General features: G+C 31.3%; 3 protein-coding genes and 1 pseudogene across 3 annotated transcripts; 3 read left to right on the plus strand and 1 right to left on the minus strand.

Moving 5' to 3' along the window:
• Nucleotides 1–3,366: 3,366 nt before the first annotated feature.
• LOC132934332 (uncharacterized) lies at nucleotides 3,367–5,113 on the plus strand. The gene is made up of 2 exons (XM_061000630.1): nucleotides 3,367–3,716; nucleotides 5,050–5,113. The coding sequence occupies exons 1-2, from the start codon at nucleotides 3,367–3,369 to the stop codon at nucleotides 5,078–5,080; spliced, it is 381 nt and encodes a 126-aa protein (XP_060856613.1). The 3' UTR covers nucleotides 5,081–5,113.
• A 4,437-nt stretch (nucleotides 5,114–9,550) lies between these two features.
• LOC132932938 (ATP-dependent DNA helicase PIF1-like) lies at nucleotides 9,551–10,374 on the plus strand (annotated as a pseudogene).
• Nucleotides 10,375–11,261: 887 nt separating this feature from the next.
• LOC132932939 (E3 SUMO-protein ligase ZBED1-like) lies at nucleotides 11,262–13,966 on the minus strand. The gene is made up of 4 exons (XM_060999282.1): nucleotides 13,810–13,966; nucleotides 13,499–13,750; nucleotides 13,296–13,414; nucleotides 11,262–11,306 (listed from the first exon to the last, which is right to left on the minus strand). The coding sequence occupies exons 1-4, from the start codon at nucleotides 13,964–13,966 to the stop codon at nucleotides 11,262–11,264; spliced, it is 573 nt and encodes a 190-aa protein (XP_060855265.1).
• A 4,266-nt stretch (nucleotides 13,967–18,232) lies between these two features.
• On the plus strand, nucleotides 18,233–26,864 carry LOC132935339 (uncharacterized). Its single transcript, XM_061001862.1, has 8 exons — nucleotides 18,233–18,323; nucleotides 18,503–18,595; nucleotides 21,789–21,970; nucleotides 22,105–22,266; nucleotides 22,751–23,056; nucleotides 23,125–23,375; nucleotides 26,253–26,412; nucleotides 26,791–26,864. The coding sequence occupies exons 3-8, from the start codon at nucleotides 21,790–21,792 to the stop codon at nucleotides 26,817–26,819; spliced, it is 1,089 nt and encodes a 362-aa protein (XP_060857845.1). The 5' UTR covers nucleotides 18,233–18,323; nucleotides 18,503–18,595; nucleotide 21,789; the 3' UTR covers nucleotides 26,820–26,864.
• Nucleotides 26,865–26,943: the final 79 nt, after the last annotated feature.

Genomic DNA, 26,943 nt, shown 5'->3' on the forward strand with positions numbered 1-26,943 from the left:
GGTGAACAAACTTAGGCGGTGACACGTTTTAACCTTCCTTGAATAGGGTGGCCGAAAACGTGTGGACGCGGCGGCGGCGGTGGCACGGTCTAACCTTCCCTGAATAGGGTGGCCGAGAACGTGTGGACGCGGCGGCGGTTTAACGAGGGCGATCGTATAGTCTTCACTAATCTAGACCGAATGCTTGGTGATTCTAGCCTTCCGTAGAGGTGGCCGAGAAACACTTCGCACTAGCCATGCACTAGTGAAAACTAGTGGACTGTGTTTTCTGGGGACTGCCTAGCCCCCTTATATGTACCATGTCGGTTCTCCGTGCGTGTAGATTCGGTGGTACCTACTTATCATTTATCTTCATGGCCTTCGTGTAGGTCCGTATATTACTGTGTCGCTACAGCGCGCTCTATTGACCGCGAGTAGTGACTAGTATCGTGTTTTTAGTACAATGTTTAGTGGTTGGCGGGCGCGTCGATAGTCTGTTATTGTTGACGGGTCGTATTTGTTACAAGCGTAACTTCAACAACCTGGCAAACTCTCTAAAAAAATTCTTTCTAGTCACAAGCCAACTACCTTGCAAATTTGTCATCGAAAGACGGTAGCCTTTGGCTAGCCACAAAAAAGTCCCTGCAACATCAAGCTCCGAATACTAAGCTAATAAACCCGTCCGGTGGATTAGCATCTACAGACGCTGACAAAGCTGAATTGTTAAAAAATCACCTAGCAAAAATTTTCACGCCACATTCTGATATACTAATTCCTCAACACACAGCTTTAGTGCCAGGTCGGGGACCGAATGTGTTCACTGTTCAAGGGCAGGGATATTGGACAATAAGTAATGACTTGATCGGGAACGATCCTATCCAACGCAGATTCTGCCAGCTGTATTTCGTCGAATCCGGCGAGGCAAACCGGATTCGTAGGGACCAGCAGCAATTACTGCCTGCCGCACACCGTCTATTGCCAAGTGTACTCGAAGACTTAGACGGGCTGTTACGGGACATCAATCCATTCGCACAGGCTTTTGAGTAATATATTTAATTAATTTTACTGAACAATTCACATTTGCATTACACTACACTATAGACAAATCATGTTCACATTGACATTTAGTTTCTCAAAATCGGCTAGCAAGTACGCATGTCATTATTCCAATTACCAATTGTTATAATTAATTACACTATTTGATTAACCTTATGACAGTGTAGATTTACCTGCCTACTTAAACTATTAATTTATACATTTTTTACTTTGTTTGCATTCATACATTTTCAATTAGTTACAAATACTTACTTTAATAAGTAACTAGAAAGAGATAAATTCTTATTCGCAATCACAACACATTATTTCCTAAATATATTAACAATGTTCACAAATTAAAAGTTAATTTTATTTTGTTCATATTCAGTTACGGATACAGATTTATTTCTCTTAAAAGTATTGATATACTTGGTAGGTACACGCAAAATTCTTTACATACACTGCTTTTTAATATATACTATGCTACATAAGTTTCTGATTGATGTCAAGTGCTGGTTCTCTATCCCAATAATTGTTGGTCAGCAATTACATATACTAGCGTCATTACGCTTCAATGTATGACAAAACGTTGGTGTTATACACTACACTATTTGCATTGTCACAACTCATTTTTAACTAATCACTAACTTACAATTAACTTACTCGCTCATGCCACACTTACTTTATACTACATACTTACCATAGACACTACACTTTACATAATGTATAACTTATTTCAATTGCGTTACTGCTGTCTCTGATTAGATATTGGTTTTTTTCTATTTCATTTATAATACCTATGCTTACAGCTAATAATGTCTATACATTATTTTTATTTTTTTTTTTTTGTGCATTATGTGCGTACACTACTCCTATGTACAAAACTCAACTTCTACTTGAATATTTCTCATTTCATTTCAATTGAACACAAACACACGTACCTAGAGTTAGAGTTAATGAATTCTACGGATTACTTTTGTTTGTGTTTCTTATGTACTTAAATACACTTCAACTCAATGTATTTAAACAAAACACTTTGTATTCTACATTGTAATACATTTTGCATTATGCTACTCTTTTTCATTTTTTTACACCACCACATCACTCTTTGTTGACATTATGTGTGAGCATCAATTAAATAGGACTCTGTTGTTGACACTTCTGAGAACATCAACAATACACCAATATATGCGCTATAAACATGTACCTACACAAGGATTAATCAATTTCAATTTTGTAAAATAAATCATAAAACCGTGTTACTTTGTTACAGAACAATGCGAGAAGTGTGGGCTGCAGAAAACGCTCCCGGCAGAGATCCTCAGTTGCTTCCAATGAGAGTGAGAATGCATTTTGTCGCCGACGGAAATGTGGACAGGAGACGATACAACCCACCGCCTGAAAACGGTTAACGAAGTCGCAGTAGTGTTTGTCGGTGATGACGGTCAACCGCCAACAAACGTCGATCTGGTCATTCACGACCGGAATCCGATTGACCCACAACATCGTCGGCTACAGACCATACCAGCCGGCTCTTCAAACGCGGATCCAATGCTGTATCCCCTACTCTTTCCACGAGGAGAGCTCGGTTGGCATCAACGCTTGCTACAAGAGGGCCCTCGCCGTACCCCTGTTCGCAATCGGAACTGTATCAGGGAGTATACTTGCTATCGTCTTACTATTCGTTACAATGGCAACAACGACACAATCAACGATACTATGAGTTTATTACATAATGGTCGATTTCTGTTGCAACAGTTTGTGGGTGATCATTACGTTCGAATGGAAGCGAACAACTTACAGTACATTAGATGGCATCAAGCTGAGCTTTTCGCCGAATCGTATCAGGGACTTGTGGATCACATCAACCAACAGCTCCAACTCGACGCACCCATGGCGGGTGTCAGTCTTAGGATGATTTTGCCATCGTCGTTCACAGGCGGTCCCCGTTTCATGAAACAGTGTTATCATGACGCGATGGGCATTGTGTGTAAGTGTGGAAAGCCTAATCTTTTTATTACGTTTACGTGTAATCCTACCTGGCCGGAGATCACACAGAACCTACCGAGATGGGCCACGGCAAGCGACAGACCGGACCTGGTGTCCAGAGTGTTCAACGCGAAACTCAAGCAGCTGATGCGCGACATAACGGTGAACAATATATTTGGTAATGTCGATGCATATGTTTATACTGTCGAGTTTCAGAAACGAGGACTGCCGCACGCCCACATACTGATCATTCTGAGTGAGGGTAGCAAGTTGCTAACCGCTGACGATGTTGACAATGTAGTGTGCGCCTTTTTACCAGACCCGGTGATTGATCCGCGTCTATTCGATTGTGTGACGAGACACATGGTCCACGGGCCGTGTGGCACGCTAAACCCAAACAGCCCATGTATGGTGGACAACAGTTGTTCGAAAAAGTTTCCAAAAGAATTCAGCGAAGAGACTGTATACATTTCTGACGGTGGTTACCCGAAGTACCGCCGGCCAAACAACGGACCTGTGACCAGGGTCAGAAATCAAGAGGTCAGCAACGAGTTTGTCGTGCCTTACAATCCGTACCTGTTAGCAAAATATGATGCACACATTAACGTAGAGGTATGCTCTTCTGTGAAGAGTGTTCAGTATTTGTATAAATACGTATATAAAGGGCACGATGCTGCGACCATGGAAGTATGGAACGGAAATGAAATAGACAGGTATGTTATCAAAATTCATTTTTCTATAAGTTAACACATTTTATTCTTTCAACTATTGCATTTGTAAAGTTTTTTGGTGTCCTGGCCTCACTGTGACTTCCTAACCTAACGTACATTGTACTTGCAACTTATGTAAACTTCAATTATTGTACACAAACACAGCATAGAACAGGAGAGTATAAACTACTGGTGTTCATTAATTTAGAGTTGTTGGATATAACTTGATATTATGTTTAAAAAAAATTGTTTAGAGTATTAGCTTAAAACAACTGCCCACATAGTGCATGATTTCTATTATTTGATAGTCACTACAGTAGTATCAGCATGGCCAGTTGACAACTGTATATCACAATCATCATTCATATAATAATATTTACTCTTCAACCAATAACTGTATTCATTTAAAATTATTTTTCATTATTTCAATGCGCAAAATTACATATAATACTCAATCATCTCTATCTCATTTCAATAGTAAAGACATTTTAGGAAAGCCGTTCAGCATAATATAAATTATTAAAACCGGTATTTTGTATATTAGAAATTTCATATATATGTTATTCATTTGTTTCATTTGACAAGCATTTCTCTGTTCACACTACAATAACTTAACACTAACAGTATATTATTAAGAAATTAATTACATCATATTATTAACATTTGTAATACATTAAAGAAATAAATTAGATTTTTGAAAGCCATTTAACATTTATTAGACTAAGTCTTAATGTCTTAAGTTATGTACACAGAATATAATTGAAGGGGTGAGTGGATAAAGGTGTTAATTGACATTTTTCGAAAAGTGGTTTTTATTTTGTGGATGAAAGTGTTTGACTATTTTACACATTATAGCAAAATATTATATCAATTGGATCATTATTTACGTGGATTCACAATTGATGAAGGTGTTATCTAAACATTTTTATTACTGTGTAAAATGAATAAAAGTGTTAATGTCTTTTAACCCATTTTATGAAATATCATCAAAATATTTTACCAGATATTTTGTGTTATTGATACTTAACACTTTTATGCACTAAAATTAGTTTATTTTTAGGTAATTTATTTATAATTTTTTAGTCCTCAGAATACTTAGATACAGTGTTTTAATAAAATATAATATTATTGTGATATCAGTATGATAATTGATAATATCTAGATTTACTCTAGCTTTTAATTTATTATCTTTCTTTTCAGTTATCATGTTATCATGCTTGTATTTTAAAACAGAATATTATTTGTAATATTTTATTTTATTTGTTTAAAACTTAAACTTCACGTTAAGTTTATATTGTTAGTTGTTATTGTATAATAATATGATTTAATTTTAAAGTGTTGAAACATTTCGTCTCGTCCTAAATTAATAATAAATAGAGCTGTTAATAATAATTTGGCTGACCACACTACCAGTAAGATTAGTACCAGAAAACGAAAATGTACATTTTATGTGCCTGACTATGGTTTCAGTGATTCCGGTAATAATTTATCATGAAATAATATTACATATTATATTTTGGCAAGCATATACATCAATTCGTTATAATACTATGTTAAATATAACTTTAGGTTCATCTATTGACTATGCAAGTGATGAATCCTACAATCCAAATATAGATACTATTTTAAGTGGTATGTATTTAAACATAAAATATTAAATCTTATACATTTTATTGCATAGTAAAAAGTAAAATGTTATGATTAGGTATAAATAATACTGTTATAAAATACTATTTTATTTTAAAAGATTATTTTTTTTACAATTTAAAGATGACATTTTGGTACCTGATACCCCAGAACATAGGTATGATACCAATATTATAATTGAAGATGAGATCACTTTGATTCCTGAAAGCTCACAGACAGAAGCAAATTCTCATATTAGTACAGATATTTTTTATAAATCTTGTTCTACTGCACGGAAATTAAATTTTGATATCAATGAAATAATTAATCATTTAGGTAAAACCTATACTTTTAAATATAATATTATATATTATTATTAGGTTTAACAACCTAATATTTAAATGTAATATTGTATGAAAATTATACACCAATTTATGTTAAATTAATAATATTATTACAGATGAACTAGATTATACTAATTTAGTAGCAAGTTGCTTTGAAGAAGATGAAGTTGTTATTACAAACAATAATAATAGCATAGGTAAAAATATTTTAATTTATTAAGAAAAAATAAAGAATATTAATACCTACATACATATTTTTTTTTTAATATCTTAGTGTAATATAATAATATATTATAATATGTATACACCTACCTACTACCTATAGGTATTATTTTTTTTTTACAAATATTGAAATACAACTATACATATTATTTTAGAATTTATTTTATGAAATTGTATAATATTTATTACAGAAATTTTAAATGATACTGATTTAGCTGCTAGTCCAAATACTGATGGTCCATTTGCACAATATGAAATAATAACTCTTGACCAGCATAGTATTGATAATAATTCTCAGAATGAAAGTATAGGTAAAATAATAAAATACAATATCTGTTGCTTATAAATATTAAAATAATTATACTAATGATCAAATCTTTAAAAATAAAATATTTTCAAAAAATAGTGAAGTTTTTAATAATAATTGTAAAAAAAAGAAAAGTAGGAAAAAAAAAAAGAAATACAGAACAGTGGAAAAGAAATAAAGCAGCTGCACTAAGATCTAGGGGTAAAGAATATATGTCACAAAAAGGAGTGATTGTTCCAGCCAAATCAGTTAATTTAGGCCTACTATGTACAAAATCATGTCGTTTTAAATGTAGTACAACCAAGGTCATATCTGGGGGGGGGTCCAGGGTGTCTGGACCCCCCCACCCCCGAAATTTCTTCAATATTTTACAAATGTTTAAAATAATTATTTATTTTTATTACCAACATAAAAATATTTTCAGTAAAAAATGACTTAAGCTCCAATTAATCATTGACTGTTTTTAGTTTTATATCATAATATCATATGAAAATGTTATAGCGTCTAATAATAATAATCACAGACTTCTATACCAACGCGCGTATTCCATAGAAATCTGACGTCTATGCTAATAATAGATTGTTTATTATTGATGGACAACGACCGCTGTCGATGCCGGTCGGGGGTCAGCGACGATTAACAACAACAATATTAGATCTGTGTAAATTATAAATTATATTACTATTTATTATACCATTTTGTCGTCTGCAAGTTTGTGACAAACACGTCGAATCGTTTTCTAAATTCATCACAATGAGTAAACGAGAAAACAAAAATGTACTGTCAAATTATTTTTCTAAACTTCCAAAGGTACGTTATATTATTTCATGTGTTATGTATATTAATAATTTAATTACCAAAATGTTAATTCATAAACTTTATTTTAGACTGATAATGTTCCTATTATTCTACCACAAATAGACACGCCAGAGCCATCATGTAGTCATTCAACCACATATTTGCAAACAACCGAAAATAATATATTAAATTCGGACGCTGAGCAAATAGTTGAAGACAACGATATTGGCTACTGTTTTTGTAAAAATGTATGTGGTGAAATAAAATTTAAATTATTAACTGATCATTGGTCACCAGATGAAAATTACGAATTTCCAATACTACAAATCTAAAAAAAAATTTAAAGTTTCAATTAGGATGGATTAAGCGTTTTCCTTGGGTTGTTTATTCGAGAATTGATGAACAAGGTGCAGTTTGTAAATATTGTGCGATATTTGGTCGCGAATTTGGTGGCAAAGGCAGTCACCAGAAACTTAATACATTAGTTGTAAAACCTTTTAATAACTGGAAAAAAGTGATTGAGAAATTTAATGAACATAGTAAAACTGAATTTCACAAATGTAATGCCATGCGCGCAGATAATTTTGTAGCTGTTTATTCCAAAAACTGTCAAAATATTATTCAAAAATTAGATTCAGCGCGTGCTATTCAAATTGATCAAAATAGAAAGAGATTAATTCCTATTATTCAAACAATTATTATTTGTGGGCGTCAAGAAATAGCTTTACGCGGTACTAGCGATTACGGACCTCTCTCTTTAGACAATTCTGAACCTACTTACAATGATGGTAACTTCCGAGCATTATTGAGAATGCGCATTTCGTGTGAAGATAAAAATCTAACATATCACATTGAGAATCAAGCGTTAAATGCTTCGTATATAAGTCCTATGATTCAAAATAATTTTATAAATATATGTGGAAAAATTATACAAGACCAGTTGGTTAACAAAATTAATCAGGCAAAATGTTTTTCTGTATTAGTCGACGAGACAACTGACGTATAACGTGTTGAACAACTGTCATTGTGTGTACGTTATTTAGACAATAATTTAAATATTGAAAAAAATGAAATCAACAATTATGTATTGAAAGAAGACTTCTTACAATTTGTACCAGTAAATTCTACCAATGGTCAAAATTTGGCCTTTAAAATAATTGATCACAAGTTTCCTGAAGTGGGACATTCATATTTGGATTCTGATAGAGATTTTGGAAGAATTGAGAAAATTTTAAGAAAAAATCCGGTGCACCTAGAAAACTACGTGTACTTTGCGCGTGGACAAAAACTACAGGGGGTACAAAACCACGCTCTACCTCAAACAAAACACAGCGTTCTTCGCGCTCAACGAGGGAAACGTTGATGCCCGACAGTATCTGTACCACGAGATACCGATACATTACACTTGGCAAGCATCGTCAAAAGAGTGGAGACTGCGGTGTAAACAGGCACCTCGCGAGACGTTAGCTCGGATGTAGGTCGTCAACCCACTAGATAGAGACCGTTTTCATCTACGACTGCTACTCTTAAACAGAAGAGGCCCGCGGTCTTTCCGAGACTTGAAGACGGTAAACAGGGTCGTACATGCCACATACGCGGCCGCAGCCGTTGCGTTGGGATTGTTGGAAGACGACGAAGCGTGGCGGGCGTGCTTGACAGAATCATCGTCGTTGGACACAGCCACTCAACAGCGTTATCTATACGTCACGATACTATTGTTTTGCCATCCCGCGGACCCCACGGACCTGTACCGGCGGTTCGAAATTAAAATGATGGAAGACTTCAATCAGCGCTTCCAAAACGTCGGCCGCGCGAGGGCGGCATGTCTCAAAGCAATCGGAGACCTACTTCGTGCACGCGGAAAATCACTTAACGACTACGGTCTACCCAATCCAGACGACGATCTACTGGAACCGGATCAAGACGACCAAATGTTCGGTGCAATAGACGCGGTTGTTGCTTGGCAACAACGATTGCGGGACTTGAACGACGAACAGCGAACGGTGTACGATCGAGTGATGGCGGCCGTTGACGACAACCGCAACATCCAGAAAATGTTCTACGTCGACTGGCCAGGAGGCACGGGAAAAACGACTCTATACGGATGCCTAATATCGTCGCTTCGTAATAGACAACAAACGGTGTTGAGCGTGGCATACACTGGGATCGCCGCATCCCTCATGGAGGGCGGCATGACGGTGCGCCCGACTTTCGGATTGCCATTGGGAACACTGACCGAACAATCTACTTCGAGCATCATCATGCAGTCTTTGCGGGCGCAAAGGATACGTGAGGCTTCGCTGATTGTCTGGGACGAAGCGCCCATGTCCCCGGGCCTACAATTCACGGTGGTCGATCGTTTGCTCAAGGACATCATGGGATCGGCACTACCGTTTGGTGGTAAACCAATACTGTTAGCTGGCGACTTCAGGCAGATATTGCCCGTCGTTCGTCGGGGGAACAGGAGCTCCATCGTCATGTCATCTATCAAACGCCACTCATTGTGGAGAGAGTTTGAACAGTTTCGGCTGACGCGGAACATGCGCGCTGACAACGACGCCGACTTCGCTGCTTGGCTACTTCAGCTCGGCAACGGACAACTGCCGTCGGTCGACGGTATTCCGGACACTATCAACATCCTACCGCAACTGGTTTGCGACGTTGTGGATTTGACCGATTTCGTCTATCCGCAGCAAATGTTGTTGGCCAACGTCGACGAGTTCGCTCGGAGAATCATACACTGTGTCCCCGCAACGAGGAATGCCACCAAATTAATTCCACAGTGCTACGACGCGTAACGGGCACCGTAAGAACGTACTACGCCATAGACACAGTGATGATCGACGACGCCGATGAAGCGGCAAACTACCAGACAGAGTTCCTCTACGCTCTGCATCCGAACGGGCTTCCGCCGCACGAGTTGACGCTCAAGGTCGGTTCGATCGTCATGTTGCTGAGAAACATTGATCCGAAGCGACAACTGTGCAACGGGACGAGGTTGGTGGTCACCGAACTGCGGAGACACAACTTCAAGGCGAGGAGGTTGTCCGGCGCTGACGACGCGCAGGAGGACATCATCTTACCCGCTGTTTCGATGACTTCCGGTGAGGAAGACGATTTGCCTTTTCGAATGAAGCGGATTCAATTCCCGGTACGGTTGTCGTTTGCCATGACAATCAACAAGTCTCAGGGTCAAACGTTCGACCGAGTCGGTTTGCTCCTGCCGTCACCCGTCTTCAGCCATGGACAGTTGTACGTTGCGTTTTCAAGATTGAGGGACGCGCAATCAGTTAAAGTCGACATGTACTGCGATGGAAATGGTCGATTCGTCACCAAGAATATCGTGTATGCAGAAGTTCTCTGATGCGATTACAGGTAGCTATATAATTAATGTAATTATACAATATTCACCCAGGGAAAAATGTTATCCCCAAGGGGTCTATGTGACCTCCTCCGAATCTTTGTGAGCCCCCCCCCCCCCGGGTCTTTGTGACCCCCTTGGGGCTATGTGACTCTGTGCGGATAGAAAGTTTGACAACCTCCACGTGGTTTCTCTGGATGCGATTACACTCAACAGTGTATTCGTAACTAATGTCAAACGTTTGGTCAAAATTTTTGAAAAAATAAAAAAATTAGAATACTTAGGGCCTAGATTTTTGTATGTATTATTCTATACAACACACGTAGTGTTGCTTGTATTCCACCAGTTATTGCTATATACCATGTTACAAAATTGCCATTTGATTTGTAATTATAATCCTAATAATAATCAAAATACCTGTTAATTTATTTACACTTACACTGCCACAGCAATTCCATATAATATGATTTGTAACAATTTGTTTTTATATAGTAATTTAATTTGTATTCATTTTTTTTTCTATACATAAAAAATATACGCTACACACCCGTTTATATTCGTTATACAGTTTTATATTATAAAAAGTGTCATTCCAATATCTTTCTTAAACATTATATCCACAAGAATAACTTTAAAACACAATTCAACATGTAATAAATTAAATTTACACCTTTGTACTGTTAAGACAACTCATTAATTGTTTCTTTATTTACTATATACTACTAAAATATCAATAATATTTATATCTTTGTACAATTTAGATCCTATGCTATGCTAAGTAACATTTATTTGTATTCAGTTTGTATTTATTTTATTCTATACATTATACACTATATATACATGTAATGTGTTGTTTGTATTTAACTACCGACTATTGTTACATACATGTATCATACAATTAACATTGGATTTGTAATAAGTAACATTTTGTATATCTGTAATAATGTTATATAAATATGCATCAAATAACAAATACCTGGTAATTTATGTATTTATTTATTATTTATTATTATTATTATTATTATTATTATTCATATATTTATTTATTTATATGAGTATTTTAAACACAGATTTTAATGCCAGAACAATCTAAATAGTTTTTACTTTATCTACACTACTACTATACTACATCAGTAATAAATGTAATAATTCTATTACTCAGCTTTAGGTTTTTTTTTTTTTTAAAAGAGAACAATAAAGTTCACATAGTTTTCTACCACTTATTTTTACATTCAACTGTTGTGTGATTTAATAACTTCTTGACCACTTTATTGCAATGTTCTAAACCTCAATATCACCAATACCGAATCAGATATTACCGTCAAACGGGCCAACTTGGGACGTGTGTTTAACTCGGGCCAAAAATATTATCTTTTAGTTTTACCTCCATAACGGTATCTTATCAATTAATTAATGTAGTACAAAAATTCTGTTCAAAATCTTAACAATTTTAACAATATTAAAAATCACTTTGGCAGTGTTGCAGCATCAAATTTTGTACATAAGTATTCATTTTTATTAATTAGTTTTGTGTTTAATGTCTATCGTTTTGAAAAGGTCCGAAAACTTACACTAATACTCATTGATTTAGACGTTTTACATACAAATTGATAATAAAAAATATGTTCCGACATCTGTTAAATTTACTACTCTATATTGTAAATTATTAATTATAATCCTGCATACATTTCTGTAAATTACGTTTTACTTATTTAGTCCAACTTGAGCCACTGTTATTCAAACCCAGGTATTTTAATATTATTTACATATATAATTGGACAACCAACATTTTTTATTTATTTTTTAATGTTAATATTATAATATTAATAATATTTGAAAATTTAAAATATACCTATATATATATATTATATATATATAAATTATAAAATAGGTTTTTCATAAGAAAAACATTAGTGTCCCATGTTGTTGAAATTCAGTACAACCAGGGACATGCAGAAAAAAACAAAATAACATAGAAGGAATAATTTGTATGGTTCAAATGCAACAGAAATTAATAAATCAAACCTTAACTAAAAAAAAATGTTACATTGAAAATACCTCTAGATTCTTAGATTCTAGAATCTTAAAGTTATTTACAATAGAATTTCAAAACTGACCCAAGTTGGCCTGTTTGACGGTATACATTTCAAAACTTCACCATTTAAGTAGAGATATATCACCCATTATGTTATTGTATCTGTGTATAACCTGTTGTACCTTAGACTAGTGATGGGCAAAAGTGACTAATTACTACCGACTTAGTCGGTAGTACCATATGACTAATTTAGTTACTCGAACATTTTTATTATTCGACTGATTATTATTATTCGACTTATTTTATTATTCGACCTATTTTTATTATTCGAATGATTATTATTATTCGACTTATTTTTACTATTCGACTTATTTTTATTATTCGACTGATTATTATTATTCGACTTATTTTTATTATTCGACTGATTATTATTATTCGACTAATTATTATTATTCGATTTTTATTATTTAACTTATTATCGTTATTCAATTCGACTTTTTTTTATTATTCAACTGATTGCAAACTAGCATGAGTTACTAAAGTATTCAACAATATAACAAAAATAATAATAATATAACAAGAAACATAAACATTACTAGGAAAAATAAATACAAATTTACAACTGTTTTAAATTTTTGTTTAAAAATATTAACATATCTAAATTTTTTGGATGTGTTCTATTTCTTTTTGCTGACATGATTTCACCTGCTTTTGAAAAAATTCTCTCTGAAGGTACTGAGGTAGCAGGGATCACTAAATACTTCAATGCTAAGTTGAATAATTCGCCCAATAGTATTTTGTGTTTGATCCAAAAATCGATTGGCTTTGATTTCCTATTGGAGTGTGGTAGACTGAAATATTGTTTTAAAATGTTATCCGCAGTGCTTACTGATGTAACTTGAGTTCGTTCTGTATTCAGTTTATCATCCAAGAAACTCCATAAATCGACGGCTTCATTATTAGAGATGGTTTGAATTTCAGGGGTTTCAGAAATATTAGAATTTTTTTCTGTAATGTTAAAAAACATTTATTTTTATAATTAATCAAAATTTTTTATGTAAAAAAAATGTATTAATATTATTAATTCCTTACCATTCAAATTTTCACTGATAAGTAAAGATAGTTCATCTGTAATACTCTTTTCTACGTTTTCAGCATTAATTGTATGCTGAAATGCCAATTTTTTAAAACGAGGGTCAAGTAGAGTCGCTCTTGAAAACTCAGGTTTAGGATTTTGCTCTTCAATGAGTTTAAAATGACTGTTTAAATTTCCCAACAATTTTTGCTTGAGTAGCTGACCTAAGTATGTTCTCATTTGTTTTGATACTAGAGAAATGTGTAAACCTAAAAATATTTCTTTAATTATTTATTATTTATTTAATTTTTTTGAATTTCTTACTTACCTCTTACTAATGGAATAACCATTGCCAATGTCGGATAGTTCTCTCCTGATAACTCAGTAGTCATTACTTCAAATGGTTTTAATATGGGGATAACATCTTCTATTACTTCCCATTCTTGCGCATTTAACATTACAGGTCCATCCTTTAAGGAAAGCATAGCATAGGTCAATGGTTCTTTTAATTCGACCAGTCTTTCCAACATCAATAGGCTACTGTTCCATCTAGTTGACACGTCTTGTTTAAGTTTTAATTTTAAAGCTCCTAACTGTGTTAATTTTTCGGCTAATTTTCTATTTGCAACTTCACTTCTTTTAAAATATGTCACAATGGAACGACACTTCTTTAATAAATCATTTAGATTTTGACATTCATTAGGTTCTAAAGTATTATTGTCAGTATTGTCACCATATGGACTTATAAATACTAAAGCTTGGGTAACAATTAAATTTAATATGGTATGTGTGGTATTCGTAATTTGTTTACGGCAGATTTAATATTAGCCCCCGAATCTGTTACAATTGCTACAATTTTGTGTCTAATTCCCCATTCATTAAATATATTTTCCAACGTTTGACTAAGATATTCCCCTGTATGACTATTTTCCAATTTTAAAGTGCATAATACAAATGTTTTAAGAACGAAAGCACTATCAAACGTGTGGACAGTAATAGTCATAAACGAATCTGTATTTAATGATGTCCAAATATCCGAAGTAATGGAAATATAGCTTGATTTGTTCAAAATATCTTGTAGTTTATTTTTGGTAGTAGAGTATAGTTCAGGTAAGATGCTTCTTATTAGTGTTCGGCGACTTGGTTACTAAGTACCTCGAATCAAGCAATCGAATAACGTTTTGAAATCCACTATTTTCAACAAACGATAGTGGTTGCAAATCATCAGTTATCATTTCAACAATCGATCTTACAAAGTCTGTCTTTTGTTTTTCTGATGGAATACCAAATCTATAAAAATAATATTAATTAAAATGGGCAATATATAAAGAACTATCCGTTCTGTAGTTAAAAATGTATAAACAATTTTTTATTAAAAGATAAGAATTGAAAATTTAATACTAGGTTGTCTATAAGTTTAGCTTAGAATAATTATAAAAAAAATTGATGATTATTCAATTAAAAAAATTTTACGAGTGTTTAAATTTTCACGAAATCAAAATTCACTCGTTAAAATATAATAATAACAATATTTAAATATAATATATTATCCTAGACTGACAAATCATCTCCGTTCAGAATCGTTTTTCGTATACAATGAAACCTATTACCCACATAGCAATTTGAAAATATATAGATTTCCAAAATATTTGAAAAAGGTTTTACAGCCAATATTTGTTTTAAAATATTGTATCAATATTTTGTAAATATTTAATCTACAAATATTTTTACCCAAATATGATGAACGCATTTTGAAAACATGATACACCAAATGTTTTAAAATAGTGTTCCATTCAATGTTTTGAAAATGTTTTATTTGCAAATATGTACCCCCAAATATATTGAATGCATTTTGAAAACATGATATACCAAATATGTAAAAACAGTATTTCATTTAATGTTTTGAAAATGTTTAATTTACAAATATGTATTCCCAAATATAATTAAGCCATTTTGAAAACATGATATACCAAATATTTTAAAACAGTATTCCATTCTATGATTTTAAAAATGCCTAAAAATGTTAGTAGTGATGTACATACTAGGTACGACGTCGTATGCCATCTACCAGAAATCCCAAAATTAAAATAAAATGTATTATATCTGGATTCAGATTTGCATAATAATATAATATATGTTTATATTTATAGATAAGTAATAAAATATTTTTGTAATATAGATTAGAAACTTTGGGTACTTATTAAATTCATAAAATAAAAGTTTCGAAGGGTATAACCTTGGCTTGTCAAGGATTAATCTCAATAGATTATTTAAAGTGGTAATCAGAGCTTTTCATAAGTGCCACCAATATGGCAATATAAAAATTCCATAGGAGGAGATTGATTGAATTATAACGAAATAAATAGTTCTCATTAAATTGACATTTACAACATAAACATTTACAGTTAAAATATTAAAATATATTATATTTTAAATTTGTAATGTAGCTTCCTCAGTATCAATGATGATAATTCATTGTATATGTGTAGATCCCATTTAAGTCCTTTATCAATAACTATAAACCCAAGTATATATTTAACATGATCTACTTATGGATTTAGTATTGAATACAGTCACAGTTTTAGGTTTTGGTTATACAATTACAAGAATGAGTACATATATATGAACTTTATCAGAATTATCAACATAATATATAATTGTGTTTTTATTAAATTTAAAATATATATTATATAATTAGATTCATTTAAATTTAAATTTAAATTAGCGTATAATATATTAAATTATGAATTATAAATTAATTTATACTAAGGAAATTATTATCATACCATGATTTAACCATATAACTAGGCAAGTATTGGCATTTTCATATAACATGTGTGTTATTTTAAGAGCACACTAACTATAGAATAACAGTGTCATCTGCAAATATGTATATTTTTTCAGGTAGATTTGGAATATTTAGTAAACCATATTAACATACATATTAAATAAAATTGGGCCCAATACAGTTCCTTGATTAACACACCATATGTGATAATATATATTATAATATATTCAATGAGTTTATTATTTATTCTAACTTTGTGTATTCCATTTGTTATATAATATGATTTAAATAGTACAGCAAATGGAATATCTCTTAAAACCGCCAAGTCTTTTTTTTAAGCAGTATACATTTTGATTAATAGAGTCAATAAATATAGAAATAACTTTAATTTTGGTATCCATATATTTTCTATACATATATAAATATAGTTAACTAATTTTTAATTTAGTAACATATTGAATAATGCATCACTATGTATATATATATTTATAGTGGACAGTCCTGGTCGGAAACTAAATTGATTTGATGAACAAATTTATGTTTGTTCAAAAATATTGAAATAGTTCAATTAAAGCATAATTGCATGTATTATCTATACTAGCTGTTTACAGTTTTTCACCATGATTAAGTTAGCCGGTTGATTAAAATCGTTTTTGAGGAATCAACAAGGAAATGTTGGATGGTCAGGACTTGCTTTGATGACTTATAATAAATTGACTTTGATATTAAATTCTTAGTAAGATATAACATTACAATATATAAATAACACTATCAATATTTTTTACAAAAGAATCAAAAAATTAATTTTACATAATAATTAAATTGCGTAATTTTTATTTTTACTGTGTATGTCATAATTATAACCACCCAGCTCCCTAAAAAATGTATAGTTATAGCTATGTTAGTACCTACTTAGATCGTGCTATTCTTGACTATAGTGATAACTGATAATTTGGCCCATAGTTATTATAATAACAATTCATATGTACGCCACTGGGTATAGTTATAACTTTCTTTTTTTTTACCACAATTTTATTGATGGAATGATAATAGATTTTGAAATTGAGAAGGATATATATATACCAGCTTTAGTTAAAATGTTATTGAATATAATACTTATTATAGTGGGTAAGAAATGTCGTACCTACTGTGTATTTTAGGAACTTATTTGTTATCTTGTTTGTATAGAATGAGGATAATGATGATCTTTAAGTTTTATAATATAATTAGAAATTACGGTTTCAATTATTTGTAAGAAGGTGTAATTATTCTTAGGTGTAAGAAAAATTGATTACCTCATGTGACATTATAAGAATTTAAAAAATTCTCATCTTTTATAAAAAAATTTCTTTAAGGGTATTCGATACCGTGATTTCCTGTCTTTGTCTAACACACGCGCAACATATGAATTCAGACGTGTTTTTTGGCAAACGTACCGAATGATTATATATAGTATAATAGAATATGAATACATTAACAATTAATTGTTTAGAATAATATTCTACAATCTAAATCAATAACAATGCTAACTAATACGCGATTAATACGAACATTCAACATGCTTGTATTTTTGTTGGCTGGGCAATAACACGTAATGAGAAATCGTATAATAGACCTTATAAGTTATAGTACATATTATATTATATTATATAGCCCCGCCGTTCCAGCCAAGTCAAGAAAGTGATCGCCGCTAAAAATAGTTCACATATTGGTATAATTCCGTGAAATTACGTAATAATGTTATTTATCAGTGAATCCAAAGCGATAACGACCGCGCTTTTCAACGCCACCGCGCGCTGCTATCGCCACCGGGCCACCGCGGCATCCTACATTCCTACACTACACGACTACATACCGACATCGAATATTCGAATCGACCTGACTAAAATATTTAAATACTGATGTGAACAATTAATACGGGTCCTATAGAATTGCTAACATTATTATTATATATATTTATATTGCACACAATACGAATAGCGGCTGTTGTTTGTGACTTACTGCCTCGAAGTCAAAACTTTTGGAGAGCACGCTAGAGCAGATTAATAAAACGCGTAAGTACCTATTATAATTGTATTATACTTGTTCATTTTATTATAATCATCTACCTTCACATTACCTATTGTCTATTGACAATATTACAGTCTATCTAAATATTTAAATACTGATGTGAACAATTTAAACCGCGTGTTATATAACTGCTAACATTGTTATATATATTTATGTTGCACAGTGCACACATTACGAATAATTGCTGTTGCTTGTGACTGTGCCTTACTGCCTCGAAGTCTTTTGGAGAGCACGCTAGAGCAGAATAATAAAACGCGTAAGTGCCTGTATTTTATCATGATATACCGTTTTTATGATCTACCTAGGACCTAGCTATTAAAATGGTGTTTTTCCACCTTTGTCTCATGCTCAACAAAGGAATAAAAATACAAGTAGACCTAAAAGACTTAAATATAGAACTTAATTTATAGTTAGTATTAATATTTAGTCAAGAATTTTATATATTTACCTTACTAAATTAGGTTAATAAAATAACTTATTTGAATTAAACCTAAACAAAACCAATTATAATATGTATTATGAAATACAAAATAATTAGAATGATATAAATATTATAATGATCAATATAAACTACCTATATGTATATTTGTGCCTCGCTATAAAAAGTTTAATAACTGCTGTAAGTCCTTAACTGTTATTTATTAGAAAAAGTAAACAATATCAAAGATCTTGGGCTGTATTATGATAACAAATTTAAATGGAATAAACATAGGTATAAATGTTTTGTTAAAACCTATAAGAAAATTATTTTATATTTTGGAAAAAGTTAGATAAATATGTAATATTAAACTCAAACATACCTACTAGGTATTTATTTATCATTAATACAAACTAGGTATTAAATTTTGGCATTGCACTTCTACTAGTCACTTTAACATTATATTAAAAAGAATACTCAATAGACTAACAAATACATTGCAAATGATCCACCAATTAAATAATTATTTAATATTTAAGTACTATTATTGTGTTTTTTTGAATACATTCCAAACCGAACTCACGTCCACGCATTACAAGCAATAGCTATAGCTTACAGGGTATTAATTAATTTAAAAAATGTTTGTATATATATGTCATTGTTGGTTAGTAATTATTATATTGTTATTATTATTATTGTTATATTATAACTAGGTATATCATTCTAAATGTAAAATATTATGATTTATGACCATTACTTATATTTTTTATAAATAAAAATATTAATTTAACATTTTTTCTTTTTTAATTTATTGTTTACCTATATATTTTTAAATTTGATTAATGTTTTCAGTTTGTTTAAAATGAAAAAAGTATTTTGTACTAGAACAAAAAAAAGAAAAGTGCAAAGAGAGTTGGATGCTTTGGGTGATTGGTATACAGGTCATTTACCAGATGATTTAAATAGTACTTATGACATTTTACCCGTACAAGAAATATTACCTAACGCAACTCCTATTTCAAGTACTGTTAAAAGTACATTAAACATTTTTAACTCAGTTATGGGCCAGTCTGATCAGCTAATAGTAGAACGTAATAATATTTCAATTCCAAATATAGTTATTGAAAATGTACTAAAATCCAGCAATGATGAGTTTATAAATATTTATAAAAGTAAATATAACCGCCAGGAAGATATTTTACAATCATTGGCTCATTGGGCTGTAGATTATAATGTCCCTCAAAATACAATTAATAAACTTTTAGAAATTTTGAAATATAAAGCAGAACTTTCATTTGTACCTAGAGATTGTCGAACACTTCTTCATTCTAACTCTACAAAAGTATTGCATTTAAGAGAAGTACACCCAAATGGTATGTATTATCATTTTGGCTTACGTAATGGAATACTAAGGTTTTCATCAATTTTACCTTTGCAAGAGTCTATTCAAATTGCAGTTGGGATCGATGGGTTACCAATATCGAAAAGTAGCTCCAGTCAATTTTGGCCTATTTTGGCCTATATTATGCCCTATCATAAATATGTTTTTCCCGTTGGAATATTTCATGGAAATAAAAAACCATCAGATAGTAATAACTATCTTTCTGATTTTATTGCTGAAGTGTTAGAATTAAGTAGAAGTGGATTAATGGTGAACAATCAGCTTAGAAAAATTGAAATTAAAATGATTTGTTGTGATTCCCCTGCTAAGGCCTATATATTAAGAGTAAAAGGACATTCAGGTTACTTTTCGTGCACTAAATGTTTACATGAAGGTGAATATTGCATAAATCATGTTTGTTTTCCTTACAATGAAAATAGCAATGAAAAAAGAAATCATGAAGATTATGTTATGATGAAGAATGAGCAGTATCATGTTTCACCCACAATTTCATGTCTTGCATTGATTCCCAACATTAACATTGTTGATTTGTTTCCGTTGGATTATATGCACTTGGTGTGTCTAGGTGTCACAAAACGACTAATAACCTTATGGTTAAATAAGGGGCCATCTAATGTATGCTTACCAAGTTGGAAATCAAAAAAAATTACAACCAATCTTTTAAAAATAAAGACATGTATCACAAATGACTTTGCTAGAAAACCCAGGGGACTTGAAGAAGTGGGACGATTCAAAGCAACAGAATTCAGACAATTTTTATTATACACTGGTCCTATAGTATTAAAAAATGTTATATCTGAAGACTGTTACCTCAATTTTATGACCCTCAGTATTGCAATGAGAATTTTATTGAGTTCAGATCACTGTAAATATTTGGAGTATGCTCATCAACTTCTTGATTATTTTGTTAAAACTTTTCAACAAATTTATGGTATTGAATTTATGTCACACAATGTTCATGGATTACTGCATTTAGCTGATGACTATAAGATATATGGACCTCTAGATAGTTGCAGCTGCTTTTATTTTGAAAACTATATGAAATATTTGAAACGGATGCTACGAAAACATGATAAGCCTTTACAACAGGTGGTTAAACGATACAAAGAAATTTGTGATAGTGAAAATATCACATACGACAATCATCACGATCAATTAAATTTTTCAACACATGAGCCAGATTGTTTTATTCTTACAACAGGAGGGGAAATAGTTAAAATAATTGATATATTATCGCATATTAATATAATTATTGGTAGGAATTTTTTATATAAAGAAAATTTGTTCATTAAACCCTTAAAGTCATCGAAGTTAGATATTTGGATTGTTAAAAGTCTCTCAGAAACGACAAAAGAGTGGAAGATAACTGAAATAAAAAAAAAAGTTGTTATGATCAACTTTGATGATAATTTTATATCTATACCCATAATTAGATAAGTTATGATACATTTATTATGTAATTATGTAGATATCATATTTATATGTATAATATTTATTAAGTATTAGATTTAGTGCAGTAGAATGTGTAAAAAAATAAAACAACAGGTATTTTAAATTTGTATAAACATAATGTAAATAGTTTCTATATTTTATCATGTATATATTGTATATGTATTGTTTGTTTTGAAGGATGTGGATAGTTGTACTATTTGAAGCCGACAGCACATTAGCTGCTGTACCTGCATTTTGGTATAAAGATGGCCTCTGTGCATGGCCCAACAGCAAAATTAGTAGAAACATAGAAAAAAGAACTGCACCAAATGAGTTAGAATTCTCCAGTTATAAGGCAAAAATATTATATGAGCATGTTGGTAAGTATACAAAATAGTAAATAATAATAATATTCATGTAAATATCAAAATATGAAATGTTACCATAATTGCAATTACAATACCTATTTATGTTGCATTTAATATTTTTACTAAAAAAAGTACTATGTATTTAGGAAGTTATTTAGAAGCTCGTACCTTGGCTCAAGATAATTCAGAGGCATCATCATGCGATAACTTATTTGAAGATATGCGCTTAAAAAAGAAGAAAAACTCAAGATTTGTATCGTCTAAAAACCAAACAAGGCTTCTTTCTCCACCACTAATCGATTCTGAAGGTAAAATATTCTAACATTAGTAAAAGTTTGGTGTATGTATATTGTATATTGTATATTGTATATATCACTATAATAATGTTAAACATATTTTTGATAGTTATTACTAGTACCTACCTATAGTTATTACTTATTACAAGTACCTATATTTATCAAATATGTGGTAAAATTGGTAAATTTCTATTAAAAATTGATGTATAGTTGAATTTTAATACATTATTTAAAGAATATAAGTAATACATATTTTATTGTGTACTTAAATTAATTAATAATAAAATATCATGCCCAGAGCTCTTAAAAATAAGATAAACTTCAAACTTCCTGCTTTCAACTCTAGAAATAATCACTCACTTTCAGCGCCACAATGTTCTAATATAATAAGATTTAGTTCAGAGTACTTTATTCTAAATGCATTTAATATGGTGCCAAATTTTGATTTGTTCATTGATTCAAAACACTTTTAATAATAAATTAATTTCTGTTACAGATTCTGAGAATGATGTTGATAAAAATTATAAGCCTTTTTCAAATGATGATTTTACTCGTGAAATTTCATCTAGTTCATCAAAAAACAAAAAATTGAAAGTCTTTCACAAAACTGGATCATTTACAACTCATGACCAAAGTTCAACTTCCAAACTATCGCAGCATCAAACAACACCAACATATTATGTAAACCACTCACCTGAATCAAGATCGTATCAGTCTACACCAAAAGCTCAGTTAACTGAACCATTTAAAAATAAAGACAAACGTCATCAGGCATCTAATTTTGAATATGATAATGACCAAGGTAAATATAAAAATGTTGTTTTGAACATTTTATTTTAGTATTAAATATTACTTAAACATTTTGTTAAGGATTCAAAAAGTTTATATCGAGATCTATGACCAACATGAAGTACGAAATTGAATCTGTTAACAAGCGTCTTGATTCTTTTTACTCATTATTAGAAACAATTAATGATAAACTGAATAGCAATAATGCATTTTCTAATTTGGATAATGTATTTGATAATTATGAAAATGACATAATATGCATTGATAACAATGATGACCTAGAAAAAATGGAAGATAAATTAACCAATGACCGACAATATAAAGCTTATGTGGTAATTAAAATATTTTGAATCAACATAATAATATACTGCAGCAAGTTATTTATTTAATTATTTTATTACTTACAATATCTTCTATACTCTGTCTCAAAGTAGAATACACCGGTTTCGCGCATCGCGACTGACGGCCGCGGAAGCTCGTTGCCCGATTTTCCCCCACTATGAGACGAAATCGACAGCCGACGTAAACCGAATAGTCGACAACTTCCGACGGCAATACGAAAGCGGTAGCATACACCGAGTACAAATAATAAATAGAAAAATAATAAAACTATCGACGTCGGCCTGCATACGCCATACGTTGACAATGTGTGTACATAGAAGTACAAATATGAAGTTTCATAATTTATTTTTTCATTAAAAGGTATTTATAAAAATTGTTGTATAATGTTTAAAAATGCATAACTGTGTAATTTTTATATTTTTTCTGTAAAGTAACCTATAATATTTGAATTATTTCGAGAAAATATTTTTTCTTCAAATTCTACCATGTTCTGAACCATGTTGAAATACATTTTGTCGTCAAAAAATAACACTACAAGTATCAATAAATAAAAAAAAACAAAAAATTTGTGGTTTAAAAATGAATAAGAAACTTTATTATAGTTTTTTACCATAATTTTTATATTTAAACACCAGGTATAAAAAAAACATTTTTAGTGCAATTCATTTTAAATATACGTCTATATAAAATTATGCAACAAAAAATTGGTATTTTATTTACATTTATATTCACATGATTAATCAGAAAACAGTCTTTAAAAATTATACGTTATGCAAAAAAATAAATCTGAATAACATCTTCGTCAAATATAAATAAAAAAAAATTTACAGTTACTATATACACAATTAATCCAAATCAGAAAATGAATCATCGTCGTCGTCATCGCTCTGGCCGATCGTCATAACTAAATCTTGTCGTTCAGCCATTAACTCGTCCACAATCATATCGATGTTCCAAAATTTGTCCTCTTCATTTTCAGTGTGGCTTATAAAATTTCTCCACATTTCTTCAGTGACTTTATTTACGCCTTCAATCAAGAGCTTTTGGACATCTTTAAGCTTGAAAGTCTTGTTATTCGATTTTACGTGGTTTTTGATTACCGACCAAGCCATTTCAATCGGATTGAGTTCGCAGTGGTATGGAGGTAATCGTAGCACTGTTTTATTGTGTTGTGAAACTAGTTCATCGATTTCGTATTTGTCGTACAATGGTTTTAGTTGTTTCACAATATCCAATAATTCTGGTATAATCATAGTGCTATCAATTACCTCCCCTTTGCTTTGAAGCCATTCAATAATGTTCGCTTTCTTCCAATTTGTTGTTGGACATTTCTCTAATTTTACCGAATGGTAAGGAGCGTTATCCATAACGATTACCGCGTTATCTTTTAATTTCGGCAAAACACATAGTAACCAATCACGGAAACTTTGCCCATTCATTTCGTCATGATAGTCACTAGTGTTCTTTTTCGACTCGAACGACAATAATCCTCCAGGAACAAATCCATCTTCAGAGCCAATATGAACGACTATTAATCGTTTCCCCTTACCACTCGGATTTACGGGACCAGTTGAAAGGCCCTGGGAAAACGCATGTTGACTAGATTGGACAGTTTTGTCGACCCACACTTTGGTATTGACGTCTCCAGCATTAACCCACGTTTCGTCCAGATAGTAAATTGGACGACCTTCCTCACGATATTTTTTGATATTTCGCAAATATCTCCTCCGCCAAAGAATAAGTTCATTGGAGTCTAAAAGCGCACTGTTTCGTCCTCTTTTGGTGTAAACGAAATCCATCGATTTTAAAAGTCGATGTAATGTCGCTCGGGAAAAAGATGGTAGACTTTCATCTTCGTTGACGACCGAAAGTATTTTGTCAAGCGTGGGTAACTCACGATTTATCCATAAATTGTGAATTTTTCTTCTTATGGCATATTTATCAAAATCATCCGTCTTCGAAATCACATTTTTATGGATCCGTTCTTTATTTGGTGAACTGACGGTTTTAGTTTCACGGTATTCTTTTAATGTATTGGATATGGTTTTTTCTCCAATCCCCAATTCTTTTGAAATGATTGTCCGGGCTTCACGTATTGTGATTTTTGGGTTCGCTTGGACTTTGCTTTTGTAATGGTTGACAATCATTTCCTTCTGCTGTGAAGAAACCCACTAAAAAGAAAAAAGAAAAAAATGTGTTTAAGCATAGAATACTATTAGTTGAAAAATAAAAATGAGTAAAATCCTCGTAAGAAATTAATGCTTGTATTAATATAACGTATAAATGATGTTAAGCAATCAACTTTTAACATTAAATTATATAAATTACCATTAAAAGATAAAAAAAAAATTAAAAAAAAAATGAAAATCAGAAAAAATATTTTGTTTTTGTAAATAATATTACGAGTGTAACGAAATATTATTTTACTTGCAAAATTGTACAGGATATTTTTTTAGTATCGAATTATTAATATATATATAAAGACTTTTTTTATATTATAATATTTCATAACAATTTTCTTACCTTTCCTCTCTTATTTTTCTTCGCTGGTGATGTAAAATCTGAAACTTCGTTGTCCATGGCGTAAATATACTTAAAAAAACTATACACGGCAAAAATACAAAAAATACAAATCAAAATACGATTAGGTTATAGTGATAGTGCAAACGACGTGCAGAGCGAGACGTAGTCAATCGCAGACAGCAATAAAATATTTTGTGTACGGTGTATACTGTATAACGGTTGTTTAATTGGTATGTGGACGACCGCGTAGATCACCTGGCGCGCAAACTGGAGGGGAGCAGATGCGCATACCGAACGAAAACCGGTCGGCCGCCCGGTGTCTTCTACTTTGAGACAGACTATAGATTGTTTTGTTAACACGGTTGATGGGAGACAGTTTGTCGGAGTCCGTAAGAAAAATAATGCAAAAATTATTTACAGATAATTTTTTGGCAAACTACTCTTTTATAGGTTTTAAAGGCAAAAAAACATTTTCAAACCTTCAGCATTGTACAGTTATAATAGGCAAGTACTTTATTTGTATATAATAATGTGTGTATCATCTATACATAATATGTAGTTATTACATATACTATTCCTATAGTTGATCTATATAATATATATATCTTTTCTAATAAGTTTTTTTTAAGTGTAATAAAATATTTGGTAAACTATATACAAATAGTTATAGTATACATTAGTAAAAAACAGTTTACATAAAAACTATTTTTTGTAAATAAGCTATAGATATGTATTTATCTAAAAATTCTCTTACTGTTTTGATTTATATTATTAAAATTATTTATTTTAGTCTAAAATTTAAATAATTTTAATGATTCATAAAATAATTGTCAACAAATTTTATATTAATGTATTCTCATGTTTTTCATATTATTCTTGCAGATGCGATTTTAAAAATTGAAAAAATTTAAAGAAGTATCAATCAAAGAAATAGAAAAGCCAATAAAGAGTTGGATGGCACAAGCTCCTTCAAGGATAAAAAAAAATGCAGAAAAAACTGTTTAAATTATCAAAAGCTTTTTATTACTAATATTG

This window comes from Metopolophium dirhodum, chromosome 1 (genome assembly GCF_019925205.1).
Source record: "Metopolophium dirhodum isolate CAU chromosome 1, ASM1992520v1, whole genome shotgun sequence".
In the NCBI taxonomy this organism is placed as follows: Eukaryota; Metazoa; Arthropoda; class Insecta; order Hemiptera; family Aphididae; genus Metopolophium; species Metopolophium dirhodum.

Excerpts from the sequence above, each read along its gene's own strand:
- LOC132934332 (XM_061000630.1), top strand. The coding sequence starts at position 3,367 with ATGGTCCACGGGCCGTGTGGCACGCTAAACCCAAACAGCCCATGTATG. Across the intron at positions 3,717-5,049 it reads AACGGAAATGAAATAGACAG|TGTTGAAACATTTCGTCTCG; the intron begins GTATGTTATCAA and ends TTAATTTTAAAG.
- LOC132932939 (XM_060999282.1), bottom strand. The coding sequence starts at position 13,966 with ATGCTTTCCTTAAAGGATGGACCTGTAATGTTAAATGCGCAAGAATGG. Across the intron at positions 13,751-13,809 it reads GGTTATTCCATTAGTAAGAG|GTTTACACATTTCTCTAGTA; the intron begins GTAAGTAAGAAA and ends AAATATTTTTAG. Across the intron at positions 13,415-13,498 it reads TATCAGTGAAAATTTGAATG|AAAAAAATTCTAATATTTCT; the intron begins GTAAGGAATTAA and ends TTAACATTACAG.
- LOC132935339 (XM_061001862.1), top strand. The coding sequence starts at position 21,790 with ATGTGGATAGTTGTACTATTTGAAGCCGACAGCACATTAGCTGCTGTA. Across the intron at positions 21,971-22,104 it reads AATATTATATGAGCATGTTG|GAAGTTATTTAGAAGCTCGT; the intron begins GTAAGTATACAA and ends CTATGTATTTAG. Across the intron at positions 22,267-22,750 it reads ACCACTAATCGATTCTGAAG|ATTCTGAGAATGATGTTGAT; the intron begins GTAAAATATTCT and ends TTTCTGTTACAG.